The sequence below is a fragment of the Platichthys flesus genome, chromosome 10, assembly GCF_949316205.1.
Source record: "Platichthys flesus chromosome 10, fPlaFle2.1, whole genome shotgun sequence".
Lineage (NCBI taxonomy): Eukaryota > Metazoa > Chordata > Actinopteri > Pleuronectiformes > Pleuronectidae > Platichthys > Platichthys flesus.
Genome location: NC_084954.1, coordinates 13,309,231 through 13,324,878, shown reverse-complemented (window position 1 = coordinate 13,324,878; position 15,648 = coordinate 13,309,231). Strand labels below are relative to the sequence as shown.

Below are 15,648 nucleotides of genomic sequence, written 5' to 3'. Positions count from 1 at the left end.
CATCAGACACACTGGAGGTCTAACAAGTAGCAACCTGTCACTGTGGCTTTGGGAGGGAAGAAAAACTCATTCAAATGCAGCTTCTGTTTGATCGCTGGGGCCGCCTGTATGAATGTACTGTACCTACAGAGGAAACAGCAGCTCACTGAAATCTGATTCTCTTTGACTGAGTATATGCTTAGTAATAAAACATTCTCGCTGTGCTGTTGCTGATACCAATAAAAATAACGGGTGGAAGTAGAAAATGAAACCATTTTCTGCCTTTTCCTTCCACTCAGGTGTGTGTGGAAGCCAACAAAATAACAGTGTGATTTATCCAGGGTGTCTTGGCAGGCGCGCAGTGTCAAATAAATGTCTGTAATGAAATGAATGAAACAGATGTGAAGTGCTGTAGGGAGAAATGACACAGAATAGACGTCCTGCGAAGCAAATAATTCACCATAAACTGCAGAAACAGTGTGATGAAAACAAAAGCCTTAGCGGCATATTAAGACACAAACATGCACGCACACACCAACACAGAGAGAAACTCAATCAAAAATCCATCAAAACAAGAGTCGTATGAACAAGCAGACAATATCTTCCTGCTCCGCAAATGGAGGGAATAAATAGCCTCGCAAAGCTTCATCCGAGACGAGCGCGCACACACACACCCGCCTTAAATCAGCCGTTTAAAAACCTTGCACGGAACAAGTCAGCGCTTGTAATTCAATTGGGCCAATGAGCAATAGACAGGGATTTTCATAGCTCTGTCGAAGTGGCGATACGGCTGGCTGGCAACCGGAACCACAGGTCGCCCCCGTTTTGAGTGACAGATGGGCTCAGCCATCCAGAGTGCTAAGCAGAGCCACCACCCCGACACATTCACAAACTGACAGGCATGACAGGCACTGCATCGGAATTAGCAGCACAGACCGCAGGAGTGCCAATTTGAAAAAAAGAAGGAAAGGTTCATAAGAAATAAGTAGCTAGGTGAGCTGAAAAAGGAAAAGAAGAGGAACGAGTTTTTATATAAAAAGCCCAATACAGACGTGTGAAGAGATATAGAGGCAGAGGCAAAGGAAGATGTTATAGAGAGGCAGATAGGGAGATAGACAGATAGAAGAAGGGTGTTACAGACTGAAATACTTAAAGGGGAAGGATAAAGCGATGTTTCACGTGATAAAGACAGAGAGAGACGGATAAAGACGGCGATGCCGACAGAGAGATATTTTGAGAGAGAGTGGGGCGACACAGACAAGTGTAAGAGAGAAGCAGGGGAAGGAAGGAAGTAAGGAAGGAGAGCCTTAGAGGAAGGATGTACAGTGATGAATGGGGAGAGGAAGAAAAGGTGATCGGGATCCAGTGGATCGAGAAGTTTGTATACACACAAGACCAGATGAAAGCATAAGAGGGGCAGAGACAGATAGAGAGATTGAATGATGATGATCAGAAACTCCAGAACAAAACATTTTTCTGTTCACTATGCTAAACACTCGGCTATGTTATATACTCATATACTCTATACTATATTCATTAAGTATATTCAGTGAACAGTATAGGGCATGGTACTGAAACTCTTTTAGACACTGTTTTGTGCTCGGGCACATGTAAATATATAAATTCAACAGATTTAGAGAGCATATTGTGAATGCAAAATGTTGGTGTCAATGGTCAATGGTTCGACATCCCTGATCAATACAGATTGAAAATGATTAATCAATAAACATACAAATAATCCAAAAGCAATGCACACTTTTGAAAATAAATTATACAAAACACTGTTTGCACTATATTGTTTTACATTTATATCTTGAGACTCAGCAGATGGAAGATGCAATACCATAGACACTTGTTGATAAGAATTCACATACATTACACTAAAAGGCCACAATCATCCATTTAAATTTTTATTGAAAATTTATACAGATAATCTTATAATTTGGCATCAGGATTGAATTAAATTGATTTGTTTTTTTACTTAATCATTAAAGAGGTGTTGACCAAGAACTTGTGTTAAATATATTGCATTAAAAGGTGTTGGTGTCTCCTAATCTGATTGTAATGTTTAGTTTTGGTTGTATGGTGTCCGTGGAGATCTAGAAAGTTACTGCGAAATTATTTTTATTACAATAGTTATTATCATTATTAAGGTAAGTGTGTTAGGGTAGTCTCCTATAGCAGGCCCCTGTCCATTCTGGTGTTTCACAATGTTCTTAATTACTAATCTAAGATATGGTAGTGGTAGCAGGGGAGTACAAGATGTTTGGAAATTGGGGTATAAATGATTTGGTTGCTGTACCTACAGACAGCGCTCATCTTTATAAACAGAAGTGCACTCACATGGGTGAATCACAGCATCACTGAAAGGATGGCGGTGAATTTACAAAACCCTGGCAACAGTAAAATAATTACATTAAAAACAGAATACAAAGTGAAACACAGGATGTTCTTCTGATCCAGGCTCAGTATGCAAATCTAAAAGCAAACTTAAAGGTAAATAATCAAAAGAGAATTCAGCGAGCAGGCACAGCAGGGAGACGGTGAGGGAGAAATGGCAGTGTTGACAAATCTGTCAGTCAAACGAATGAACGAGTTCACTGGAATCCAAATAACTGAGACAACTGATACAGTCACCTCATTTATTGTTCCACAAATTGTTTTTCTGTAAGTGGCTGAAACTTTTAAATCATCAAGGCGCAACACTTTTTAATAAACCTGCCTCTTTTTCCTTTTTACTGACTGATTTATCGTGTTATAAATATATACTGTACCTCAAGAAAGAAAGAAACAAACAAAGAAACAAACAAAGAAACAAAGAAACAAAGAAACAAAGAAAGAAGACTGTTTATTTCACTAAGGTTTAACAGAACAATGGTGTTGACCATTTGAAGGTTTGAAACAACGCATGATTAACTCCTACATCCCTCACTGACTAACTGGAAGAGAAAAATATTAATTTAACAGCAACTTATGTTGTCAAACCTGTTGTCATTAAATGGTTTTCTTCTGAATCATTGCAAAAGCTCCACTGTGGAAAATACAAAACCAGGTAAAGGAAATGCTTATAGAAAAGATTTATTATTATAAAAAGTATCTAAAAATCCCTTTTCATTTTATTCTAGATATTTATACCTTGCAACTCGATGTGTACCATTTGTCAAATTGTAAGTTTGTTTTTATTAATAATTGATGTGGTGATTCTTTCGAGTGTTTGAGATAAGCTTTCTCTTTCGACTGGTTTGTGCAGCCTGTGGTTCTGTAAAGTAAAGATGCTGAAATTACACAATAATGCCTGAAAACACAGAGAACCAAAACCTCACATCTCTGATACTGGGAGCTCAGTACTGATGTTGTGTTGGAATTTAAATTTTTCCTTTATTATAAATGTTCACAACATCTGTCAGAGACGTGTGAAAAATAGACCACACTTGGTTTGCCAGTGAATCATAGAAAATTTGTGATAATACATCAATATGGCTTTTAACTTATGAGTAATGCTTAGTATCCGACACACACGTCCATATATAACAACAAAATGGTGACTGTGTTGGTCTGCTTTGTCTCTGATGTTATGAACATCTCCTCTTCTGCAACGTACAAAGTTGACATCTAAAGACACACTTTAGTCCTCCCACATCTGAGCTGAGCTGACAAGAGGTTATCGTTACACTCAGGACCTAAGAAACAAATCAACCAGCTTCTTCAGCTCGGTGGGGTGATAAGATCAGCCGCCCGTAGCTAATACCACGACGAGACGTGAACGCCAGAGCTGGGTTGTGAATTGCAGGCGAAGGTGAGTCCCTTAACGAAATGCGAGGCGGCGGCGGGAAGGATGGGCATCAGCGGTCTCATGATTAAACATAAGGGAATGAAGGAGGAAGGAGGAGGGGTAGCATCCCTGTGCTCGTCATTGTATCTCTCTCCCTCTCCCCAAGGTGACGGTGCTCGCCGTCGCAAAATACCTCTCTCTTCCATATCTCTGTCGCTCGCTCCTCCCCCCTCCTCATACATCGGGAGGCCCTTGACACCTCAGGAATGAGCTGCCCTTGGATGAGGGAGAGACAGAGTGAGGGACGGGGGAATGGGGGGGTGGAGGGTGATATACAGGACTCTCAGACATGAAGCTACACACAACACATCAAGCCAAAACCAATTATAAAAATAAAGCAACGCAGACACAGTCGGGCAACAAAGGCAAAGCAGACTGCAGATAATTTACTGGTATATATTGTGTATACTGTCATATACTGTCTGTCTTTTTACTCCCAAATGAAAACACAAGCCTATTCACTTACTTATCCACCAGGTGATAACATCAACATCACCCTGACGGCGAGTGAAAGCAAACAGATAGTGTATCCATCGACTGATAGACACACAGGCGTGTCTTTTTTCTCCATGTTTTCATCTCGCATCCCTTACTGAAGACTACCAAACGTTGCTCTCTGCCCCCGTCTGTCTTTCTTTATTTCTCCCTCTCTCTAATTCTCTGTTTCTGCTCCCATCCGCTGATAGAGGAAAAAAAGGGGAAAAAAAGCAGAGAGGCGGCTCATAGCAGAGGCTTTTTATTGCTGGCTGGCTGCGACTGGCGGTGGCTGTGTTGTTCCAGGCAGAGTCGTAATGGACATTTGGAGAAGCAGAGCAGGGCAGGTTAATGCTCTCTGTAATGTGTGTGTGAACAGCGATTTATTTTTTTTCTATTTTTTTTTTTCCACAAGAAGCTCTGGGCCCGGTGCCACCAGCTCTGAATGTTTTTCCCCTACTAAACTACTGACCCCAATCTGGGGCCAAGGAAGACAGAGGAGAGAGGGGAAATTGAGAAAGAGGGAGAGAAATAAAAAAAACAAAAACATGAATGAGGGATTCGGCTGTAGAGTTCTAGCAGGTTCTCCCAAACCCAGTGTAAGAGAGTGTGTTAAGTGGATCACTGATCACTTGAAACGTTTAATACAGAATTTCTCTGTGTTTATACAATTCTTTTTTTTTAAAGGGTAAAAAGAAGAAATGGATCAAACTCAAAGTAGATTTGGCCTTGACAGATTGAAAATAATCATCATTAAATTACAAAGCAGAGGAGAAGGGAAGGAAGGCTCATGACATTGGTAAACATCCCAATTCGGCACAAAATAGCACTACAACGTCTTTCAGATCAATCACTTCAGCACGGCGGCGGCTCGGCTCGTTTTTCAACGCTCGCTGTGATGAAAGGCTCGAACTTGTGTAGGAGTCGTGTCAATTACATCTGAACAGAGAAGGAGGGAGGGAGCTAGTGGTGGTGGTGGTGGGGGCTTCCAGTTGAAACACGCTTGTTCACCATTAGTGGTTCGACACCAACACAAGAGATTATCCTCTGTATTTTATTGTGTCTTCCACGGGATGCTGGCGCTCAGACGTACTGCCATGTTAAATAACAGTGACACGGTAAGTTTGTCGAGGTCGCTCAGGTCAGTGTGGACACTGTACGGTGCATTGGAGATGAATCAGAGAGGCTGGGATGATGGTAGTGAAAGGAATACAGGCAGGTGGGCATATGTTGTCCATGACACCTTTTGGAGGGCTCAGCACTACAGACGCTGACACATAAGTGTTCTTCACTAAGTCAACAACTGAACCTTCAGTCTGTGCTGCCTTATTATCTGACCTCTGACCTCGGCGACAAGAGGAAACAAGACTGTGACAAACTGAGGTCACAGCAAACATGACTCAAGACTGTTGTTGATCCAATTAAACATTTAACATGACCTAAAACTAAATAATTCCTACACGTCAGGTACCTTGATTATAATGTTTTAATTTCATCAGATAAAGAGACACATACATATCAACAACTTGCTAAGTTTACTAAAATCGATCAACTTTATATTAGTATTAAATAACTAATTGCAACCAAATTTACTGGGAAAATTAAAACTTGGATATATTGTACATATATCTCGATATATTGTATATCAGTGTGATAAGAACTAGCCTATACCTAAAATACCAGGGACCATCTTGAGCCAAATGTATTTCCTATGTACATTGACTATTTAGTTTGGTCCATTTCAAATCCGTTAACATGGAGAAGGCTAAATTATTGATGATTATGATGCATTGGTTTCACTAATGGGGAGCTGGTATTTAATCCATTTTGAGAGGTAGTCCACAATTTGAATATGTGACCATTGTTTACATTACCTTGTCCGGTACTTTTGGAAGAAAAACTGAATTAACCTGAATGCAACTGTAAATTGTAAATATCTGTAAAGTATACATTTTTGTGTAAACAGCGTCTTCGTTGAAGAACTACATTTTATCAAGAAGTTGTATTTATTTAAGAGTGAGTCATCCTAAAATAAAGTTTAAGTAATTTATACTTTAATACGGTGTGTAGCCCTGTCCACACTCATGTGGCTATTTAGCAAAACAAATATTAACGGCTTGTCACATCTACTCACGCGTTCTAAAAACTAAAGCCCAGAATCTGAGATGCTGGGGCAGACTTGACCCTTGCAGAAATCTATCTCTAATCTGGATGAAAACTGAGATGAATTCTCGCTGAGCCAATTAAAGCAGCAACTAATCCCCTTGTAACTCGGCAAAGACGTAAAGCATCCCTTTCTTCTCACTCCCTCTCCCTCGCTCCCTCCGTTTCGCTCCACTTTCATCTCTCTGCTCTTTTATCTTACCAATAGGCACATATATAGAACGCTGCAGACACAGAGCGCCAAGCCTGGATCTTTCACGAAAAAGAAGAAACATGCGCCGGGTGACGTTTTACACCTCCTGCCTGCGTTCAACGCTAAATTATATTAAATTCCACCATCACTTCACCTGCCTAGACGAGAATAATGGAGTTTGCAGCTCATACAACTAATGCAACAGTATGAATTAACAGACAGCTGGGTATGTAATCTAACTAATGGCTCACATGAAAAAATACAATCCACTGGGTCATATCTTATTAATCACAACTTAATCTTATTTATTATGTGTGTGCCATGCTCATCCTGAGTGGATAAAGAAAATCTACTAATAGATGTTCCGTGGGGCTCTCTTCTTTAATGTTAACGTACACACACTTTACACTGATGTAATTGATAGCATCACTTTTGTCTGTGAAAGGGGGAGGGGTCCGCTTTCCACTCTCCAGTTAATGTATCGCATCATCTCCACATGGCATGTGATTGGAGCGTCACTCTGCAGCAGCGGGGTAATAAAAGTTACAAATGAGCAGGCTATTAGAGTCATTGGCGTGCGTAGGCTAGCTGGCTAATTAATTGATCCTGAAACTTCATCTATTCTTCAGCCAGAGAGGAACCCCTTAATTAATCAGCCTTTTCTATATCGTTGTCCTTCGTTCTTTCAGTCCTTTTCACTGTCCTCTTTTAACCCCTCCATCCTTTTCTCTCTCCCTCTTGCCTAATGTCTTGTTTTAATTGTAAGGTGCCCACAGTCCCATGTGCTGGCAAAGAGTGCAGGTCCGGAGCTGTGGAGTGTGTATCTTCCTGTTTCAGTCTTGTACCTTCAACATTGAGCCTCTGCTGTTTCAAGATCCTTTCACAAAGAGAGGGAGGTGTGTGATGAGGCTGGAGTGGTCCCCTTTGTACCCCTTCCCCTCCTCTTTCCCCATCTTTACTGGCAGAGAGGGCTGATTTATTGGGGCTTCCCAGCCATCCGTCAGAGCCTGTAGCGCTGGCTGCATTAACCCCAGAGACAACCCCAGCACCCGGGGCCCCTAAGTGCTTCCAAGTGGCCCTCGCTCTTCCCATCGGCGAGGAACCCCCCTGCCAGGCTCAATCAATGCCATAAATTACCCATCTAACTCCCTAAAGTCGATATCTCACAAGAGGATGTTTGGACTGGTAAGAGTTTTTACAGCTTTTTGTTTTAATGGAAACTTAAAAGCCTTATCCGTACTTTGGGCCCATGTAAAGTATGTTCACAAATTCTTTCATAATTTATTAGCGTTTGTGTGTTTTCCTTTGTTCATTGGTCAGCAGCCAAAATGAAGAAACCAGATGAAAATAGTAGGAAAATCCCAGGTGGAGATACTTAAATAAAAAGATGGAGGAATACTATCCTTTCATGTTATAAGCAAAAACTATGGCCTGTTTAAGAGTAAGTTTAAGTTCAAAGCAGAGTTCCTTCATTGACTTCATGGTAAAGTGAGAAGAGTTAATTAAATAAGACAAAGTCAAAGTTTCACTTATTGAAAGGAAATAAGAAAAAACACTGAGGGTGAATTAGATCAATAGAGAATTATTTATCATTTGTAACAATAATCCAATGAAATAATCTGTACCCCGGAGAACACAAAGCCATGAATAAATATTTTTAATAATTTTATTCCTCAGTTATAACTTAATACTAGGTGGAAGAATTTAAACCATACTTCAGTTCAGGTGCTCAGGTGTTCTTTACTATTCATTTATCTCAGTACGTAAAGAAGGTGAGGTAGCTCAAACAATAATGGGTCCCTGAAACTGGAGCAGTAAATTATTCATTTTATAGATATATAATATATTTCCCTAGAATTACTGACCAGAGACTTTATTTAAAGCCATATGGCAACAGAAGTTAAAAGACCTGTACTTTAAATTCCCTCTGTAGTTTTTTTTTGCGAGGCCGATACGGACCAGGCCAATATGCATATAGTAAAAAGTGGATGATTCGTAAGACTTCGTTATCAAACCATTATGACAGAGAAAGTTTTTCAGTAAAATAAAAGTTTTATATATTTATATCAGCACATGTCGACAGAGATAAACGCAGATACCAATATGTCTGTGAAAAGCTCTTGCTTTTGGCCGATTTGATCTGCTAAGCCATAAATAGGTCAGCCTCTAGTTAATACAAAATCAACAGTTACGTCTCAACTGTTTCAAATTAAGAGCCCTCTAGCATTTCAGCTGAAAGAAACTCTTCATTTCTTAACAGGGCTTTTATTGTGAGACATTTGCATGCATTTCATATGCAACAACAGCTGGATAGGATTAAAAGATAACAAAGCAAAGATCATCACAATGAATGAATCAAACGCTACCACTTTAATCCATAACAACAAAGTATTGAGCATGGCAAAACTTAACTGTTGAGTTTAGCACATTAAAGCAGTAGAAATTCTGTTATGCTCAAAATGTATGCGTCTAATACATATGACTTCTGAATCATTTGCATCAACCACACCATTGGCCAATACAGACCTTTAAATTGGCTATGGTTTTTTGTTTGTTTGATGAAATACAGTGTATTGAAAAATATTATTAAAACGATTTTTCAGTTTAGTTATTTTGCCAGGTTGATTATTGAATACAAAAATCATCTTTACAAAGAGAGTACCAGTGGATAAAAGGTGTACGAAGCCCTGAAGGACAGGAAGCTTGTGAAGGGGTATTGTGGTTTGTATGGACTGAACAGGCAGGAGGTCGGCCACATTTCCACTTGACTGTAAACGCCCGGCTTCTATTAACATGGCCCAGTGTGTGAGGAACAAACAGCCAACAATGATTTCTGCCTCACACCAAACCCTCTCCACGCACAAACACTCTGTCCTTTCTCTCTCTCCCCCTCTCTCTCTCTTTCATTTCCCAGGATCCTTTTTTTTGCCTACACTCTCCCCCACTCCATCACCCCTCCCCTCTTTTCACATCAAACACTAATGTTTCCTTCAAATTCCTTTTCCTCTCTGTCTGCCAACTTTGACATCACAGGAAATTACGCTCAGAATTGGCGGCGCTGGTTTTTCCTATTTTTTCTTTTTTTGCTTTCAACTTCATTCTACTTCCCAAACAGACACTTCTCTCGTGTGGCCTGTCATCCCCGAGACACCAGCCTCCTCCTTCCTTCTACTTCCTCTTCTTCCTCCTCTTTTTTTTTCTACTGCTGATGTATTTGTTCTGCCTCCCTTCACTCCTCCCATACACAGCGTCGGTTACACTCTTTCAAACGTACAATGTGTCTCTCACTTCTGTCCGACACATCCAACTGTCTCTCACACGCACGCACGCAGATGCAGCGTGACGCTAACTACACCTAATGCACTTGCTGGGCTTATTTTCTTGAGGCTAATAGGAGGGGGTTTTTTTTCTCTCTCTGCGAGACATCAACAGTGAGATCGCTGTCTGTGCTTGCCTCCTATGACTGGATTAAGGAAAGGAGGCCATGAGCAGAATACTTAATTGGTGCTGAACTGCGGGGTTAAGAATGTGTCAGAGCATGTGTGAGAGTGCCTGTACGATCACATCAGCCGCGTGTGCACAGGTAAGCTGGAAAATGTCTGCAGAAGCATATACGTGGCTCCAGACATTATGCTCGAGGGCCTGAACAGGTGAACACGCTTGCCCAGAAACGATGACTCAACCCGGACTCGAGGGTCAGCCGTAGCTGCTGGGTTACAGATGCTGTGAGTATGTTTCCATGTTCACCAAATACCAATTCACCGTGAACAGGAATAAGGTAACAGCTCAGTGACAGTGTAAACAGGAATGGTATGAAATGATAACTATATAAATGATAATATATCCGCTGAGTTGATGACATGTGAGTGTACACAAGTCACAACAATTTAAAAAGTGATAAATAATCCTGATTGGGTGATTCAATACTACAAGTACACTTCCCCTTTCTAAACATGCCTGCTTAGAAGAGCTGTTCACTTGTTTATTCAAAGTTGGGTGAAGCTTGACTCAGTATGTAGAACCCGATGAGTCCGAGCTGAGAAAGATTTCTGGTCGCCTGTTGTTTAATGACATTGCAACTAATTCCACACTGCACATCCTTGGGTCTATATCCCATGGCAAAGCCAATAAGGGGTATGATTCTTGAGGTATGCGAGCTGCAATCAATCACCAAACCTTAATTGATTCTCCCCTTATCCATACTGTATCCTTCCTCTGAGTTTCATGGAAATCCATCAAAACATATCTTCCTTAGCAGAGAAAATGAATAAGAAGGATGCTTCACATTCTTCGTTTCAATGCAGATGACTTCTGATATTCAGACATCTTCTGTTAATCCCCCTCAAAAATAACATTCAGTCTTGGGACTTTTAAATAATAATTCAAATATTATGACTTTATTTTCCAGATCTCAGATTTTTTTTTCCATCCGTCATAATTTTGTAGATATCCATCATCCCCCGCTCAATACAATGTAGTTCAGCAGACTTGTGTTTGTGGTTCTCAAAGCATCATATGAAGGCAGTGTCCTTCTTACTCTTGATAATCCAAAGACCTTCTCAGGGAGTCTTTAACCAGAGTGCTGCATTAATCAGGTTTAATAACAGTGGTTCTAAGTGAATCCACCACATATATGAAGCTGTTACCAATATAATTTCTGACTCTGCGTAGAGAGTCTTAGTTAAAAGGACGAAGGTGAGCCCCCTCACGTATCCAATACCATCACAGCATGAAATGTATGTATTGCTGCGGAGCCGTATTTAATAGGAGTGGGGCTTAATTTTAGCAGGATTTAATCATAATAATGAAAGGCAGTCAAAGAGGAGCTTTTGTTCCACTGCTAAAACACACACACACACACAAACACACACAGTCGCTCAGTCCAGGGAAATCACAGAGATAGACGTACACGCACATCTTTGTTGACGTCACGTTGCCTGGCAACATCCCAGCATGCTAGGCTGTGACAAGCTGAGGTCGCAGCCCTGAAGCACGATGCATCACGGGGGATTGTGCGTGCCGCGTCTTAACACAACCCACAATTCCCTCTTGTTGGTGGGATTGTCCCCCGCAGCTGATCCTGGGACCATGTGTTTGCGACGTTTGAGGTTACGTAAGAAGGCGGGGCGTCTGATTTCTCCACCCTTCAACGCAGCTGAAACCATGTCCATCTTAATTGCGCCTGGTGCATCTTTTGATATGTAATTAACAGTCACTTTACGACTCGATGCACGCTATATTTTGCAGTACACATCTGGAGCATTGATTTTTTTTTAGCCCGCTCCTCCCTCCCTGATCAGACCCACAACCGCTTTTCTGTAGGTGAGGCTCATTATGCTCATCTGAGAGGGTGGAATTAAACCTCCTCCTCCAAACTCATTACTGTGAGCTAGATTTCACCGGCTGCAGATAGGCACTGCGGTGGTGCTGCTTTTAAAGCCAGAGCCAGATAATTAGAAACTTTAGAAGCGCAGTTCCCATGGCTATAGCCAGAGTGAACAACTAATTCTATTTGAACTAATTACATTCCATAGTGCTACGCTGTGATTGCTATGCTGACGCTCTGCACCCCCTATGTAATACGTCTGAGGATTTCATCACTAAACAGTACCAGGGATGTATTTTTGTGCGCGAGAGTGACTGTACGTCATTAAGTGCTGTCATTAGTCTCTGTGCACAGCACGTCTGCAAACTGTATACACCCCTGCTTGCTCCCAACTGTGTGTATTTTCACTTGCTAAAGCCCTGAACAGGCTCATTGACGCTTTTTTTGGAGTGTGTTGACATCATCAAAAGGTGTCAGAGGAGGTTAAGACCTGTAGCCTGAGTAATAAAGTCTGACTGATTATAGCAGAAACACTGATTACACATCAGTTTTCTTTGCAAGTGCATGTGCACCTATTTGTACAATATTTTGCAGAAACTCAGTCTGTCAGTCCATCTGTGTTTCCCTCCTTCTCTTTCCATTTCTCTCTCTCTGTCACACTTTCTCTCTCTGTGGAAGCTTGCTTGCAACCATGAGAGGTGTATCAGTACAGACAAACAGACCCAGGCGGACTAAATATAGCAGGCAGCCTGTGACAACAGGGGACTGTGCTTCCCCCCAGCCCCCTGCTTCTCTTACCATGGTGCTCCGTGCAACAGTTTCACTACTAACTACAGCCATGGAGCTAAATTGTCTTCCAAACGCGCAGGAAAATGTGCAGAAAATGTGAGACACAAACATTAGACACAAAAACACATAAAGTGTACACACAGAGTAATACACAGAATACTTTTCTCTCTAACACACACACTTCCAGTCCAAATAGCATTCAATTAGGACTCAATAAGGAAGACAGAAGCACTATTGTCTCTAACACAGGCCTTTTGTGTTGCACAGAGACTGTGACATGGGCCTATGTTTACTACACAGTGAGCATTCCCCTACACAGACATACACAATTAAAATCACATGCATACAACAAAATCAAACACACAAACACACACAAAAAAAATTGAGGATACAAACACTCCACCACTAAGCATGGAGATTTGAACAACCTATCACACCCCATACACACAGCATCAAACTCATCTCTCGGAGGGGAACTGAGTGATGAAGAGGAGTGACAGCACCACATGCCAGGGTGTGAGATGTGCTGCCTCGTACGTTAGGCTGCGTCTCAAATTGAACATGTCAAGCCTTCGGGGTAAAGTCGCTGGAGGATGTTCACGACGAGAAGCGAACGTCCCATCGCAATATCGCTTATAACACCAGTCACACTATCTGGAGAGGGGGGCTGACTCACTCACTCACGAGCCACAGTGAGGCGCGCAGTTGCGGCTGCAGTGTTTTGACTTTGTTGACATACCTGCTGTTGAGGGTATTGCATGCCACCCATCATCTGACCCCTCCCCTGCATGCCAATTGGATATCGGTGCGGAGGAGGTGACGTGTACGGCTGGCTAGGGGGGTAAGGTCCGCCCCCAGGCTGCTGTGGAGTGGAGTAAGGATTGTTGGCCATGCCGTACAGCTGCGATCGCTTCATAGCCATGAAGTCCATGGAGGACACCTGTGGTGGAAAAAAGAGGGATAAATGATGTGTCATCAGATCTTATCTCTTGGCCAATATTTCACCCTAATTCATGACGGTGCTCTGTGATCATCTGAGAGGCATTCGAGCGATTTCAGTTGGAAGCCCAGACAGAAGTCCACTCAATGCACACACTCCAAACCACAGCCACCCTTGATTTATTTTAGAGCTGCACAGCCAGTGGAAGCCTTAAATTACTATATACAGGTCAAATTCTAACAACAAATGGAATCAAGTGGATCAAAGATGAAAAGTTTGCTGGCCGAGGTCCAAAGCAAAATGGTTTAATTAAAACCTGAAGCTTGTATCTTTGTTTAAATGTCTGGAAGGGTTTTAAAAGAGTCGTAAATGTTGTATAAAACGATAGGAAGCAATAGCAATAAAACCGCTATGGCCTTGTTCCCACAACCACAGTCCAACTGCCAACATTCACTGTAGAGCACTCCCTTCACCTGGCAGAAATCACAAAGTTTACATTGAGTTAATAGCTCTTGTTCTTTAAAATTAGGAAACAGGTAAATGTCAAGTTTTGCCAGAATCCAAAAATTGTTTATGGGTTTGAATCCCCCAAAGGGGTTTCAGAGCAGTCAAAGTACCTGCTCTCCATGAAACACCTTTGGAGCTATATATAACTTCTTATAGGAACACAAAAAAATAGAGAGGAAAGGGAAGTTGTCAAGGGCGATTTATTCCGTTGTAAGTATTTCTGAAACTTTTTAGGGGTTGTCTGGGGTCCTCAGCCATTGCGAAACTCCGGTACAGCGCGTCGGGTTAATGCTAATCCGTCACCCGTAGCGGCGTGTATGTCTGTCTGCCGGGAAGATAATGTGGAGTTCTTCTATCTTCCCTTTCCCCTCTCATGCTTCCTCCCTTTTGTCTCCGCCGTGTAGGATCATGTGTGATTTATGACATTTTGCTCCTACTGTTTCTTACGCACACACACACGCTTTCACTTCTCCTCTCTCATCTCCAACTAACCTCCCCTCCTGCCCCACCTCCCCTCCTTCCTTCTCTATCACCACCACCACCAGCTCCCTCCTCAGTTCCCTTTCTTCTCCCCAACTCAATATCACCTCGTCTAGTGGAGAGGAGAAATTGCTGCTGCCTCATATTGCCGGGCTAATATCGAGAAGACATGTCAGGGGATGGGAGCACTTTATTCAGCAGGTTACGTGCAGACAGTTACGGTGCTCTAGTTTTAAAGTGGTTTTGTCTACTGAGGCATGCGCGTGGAGTAGTTTGGACTAATTCACAGAGCGTGGAGGGGCGAGACGGAGAGCGAGAGGGAGGGAGTGAAAAAGTCTGTTTGGGTAGTGAGAGAGATTGAGAAAGAAAGCCAGAGAGAGACGAATGAGTGCTCTTGGGTGTCCAAAAGTTATTTCGCAGTGTGGAGGAGTGTGTCAGCATGCGTTTGGTGTGGAGAGGGGGTCACACTGCAAAGGGTAACATCACAGGATTTCAAGAGTCTATACCTGAGGAAGATGGGGAGAAAAAAACCTTTCTGACATTTCTTTTAGTGTTATAATGCCTGTCCTGCTCATGTACTCGCCTCTTTACTTTGCCATGCATGAAGCTGCGCATAAGTAGATCATTCCCCACGCTGCAGAGGCTGGAGTCACTGAGTAATAGCAGCATGGTAATATACAGTCAAATTAAATATTTAACCACTGGAAGACATTGACACCTCATCTGACAAAATGTTTGCCAGCAATCAAGTAAAGCACTTCAGGGAATATTCAAAGTCATGAGTCATTTAGCATATAACCCCGATTTTTGATTTTAAAGATTCCAAGATAAATATTTATTGATGAAATGAAGGTTCAAGAGGTAACATTTATTTAAAGAAACCTTTTTGAGCAGAAAACCTTGAATCATCACAGTATTTGTCCCTGCTCCTTAAAACTCAGTGAAAGATGCAGAGCCAGGCTGAA

The 15,648-nt window shown here is 41.9% G+C and overlaps 1 protein-coding gene across 2 annotated transcripts in view; it reads right to left on the bottom strand.

Moving 5' to 3' along the window:
* The window catches only part of arid1b (AT-rich interactive domain 1B), a 166,129-nt gene that overhangs the window by 128,580 nt on the left and 21,901 nt on the right, over positions 1-15,648 (bottom strand). For both annotated transcript variants that reach the window (XM_062396981.1, XM_062396982.1), the window contains exon 2: positions 13,496-13,696. In XM_062396981.1, coding sequence (XP_062252965.1) covers positions 13,496-13,696 — 201 coding nt within the window. The remainder of the gene's footprint in view (positions 1-13,495; positions 13,697-15,648) is intronic.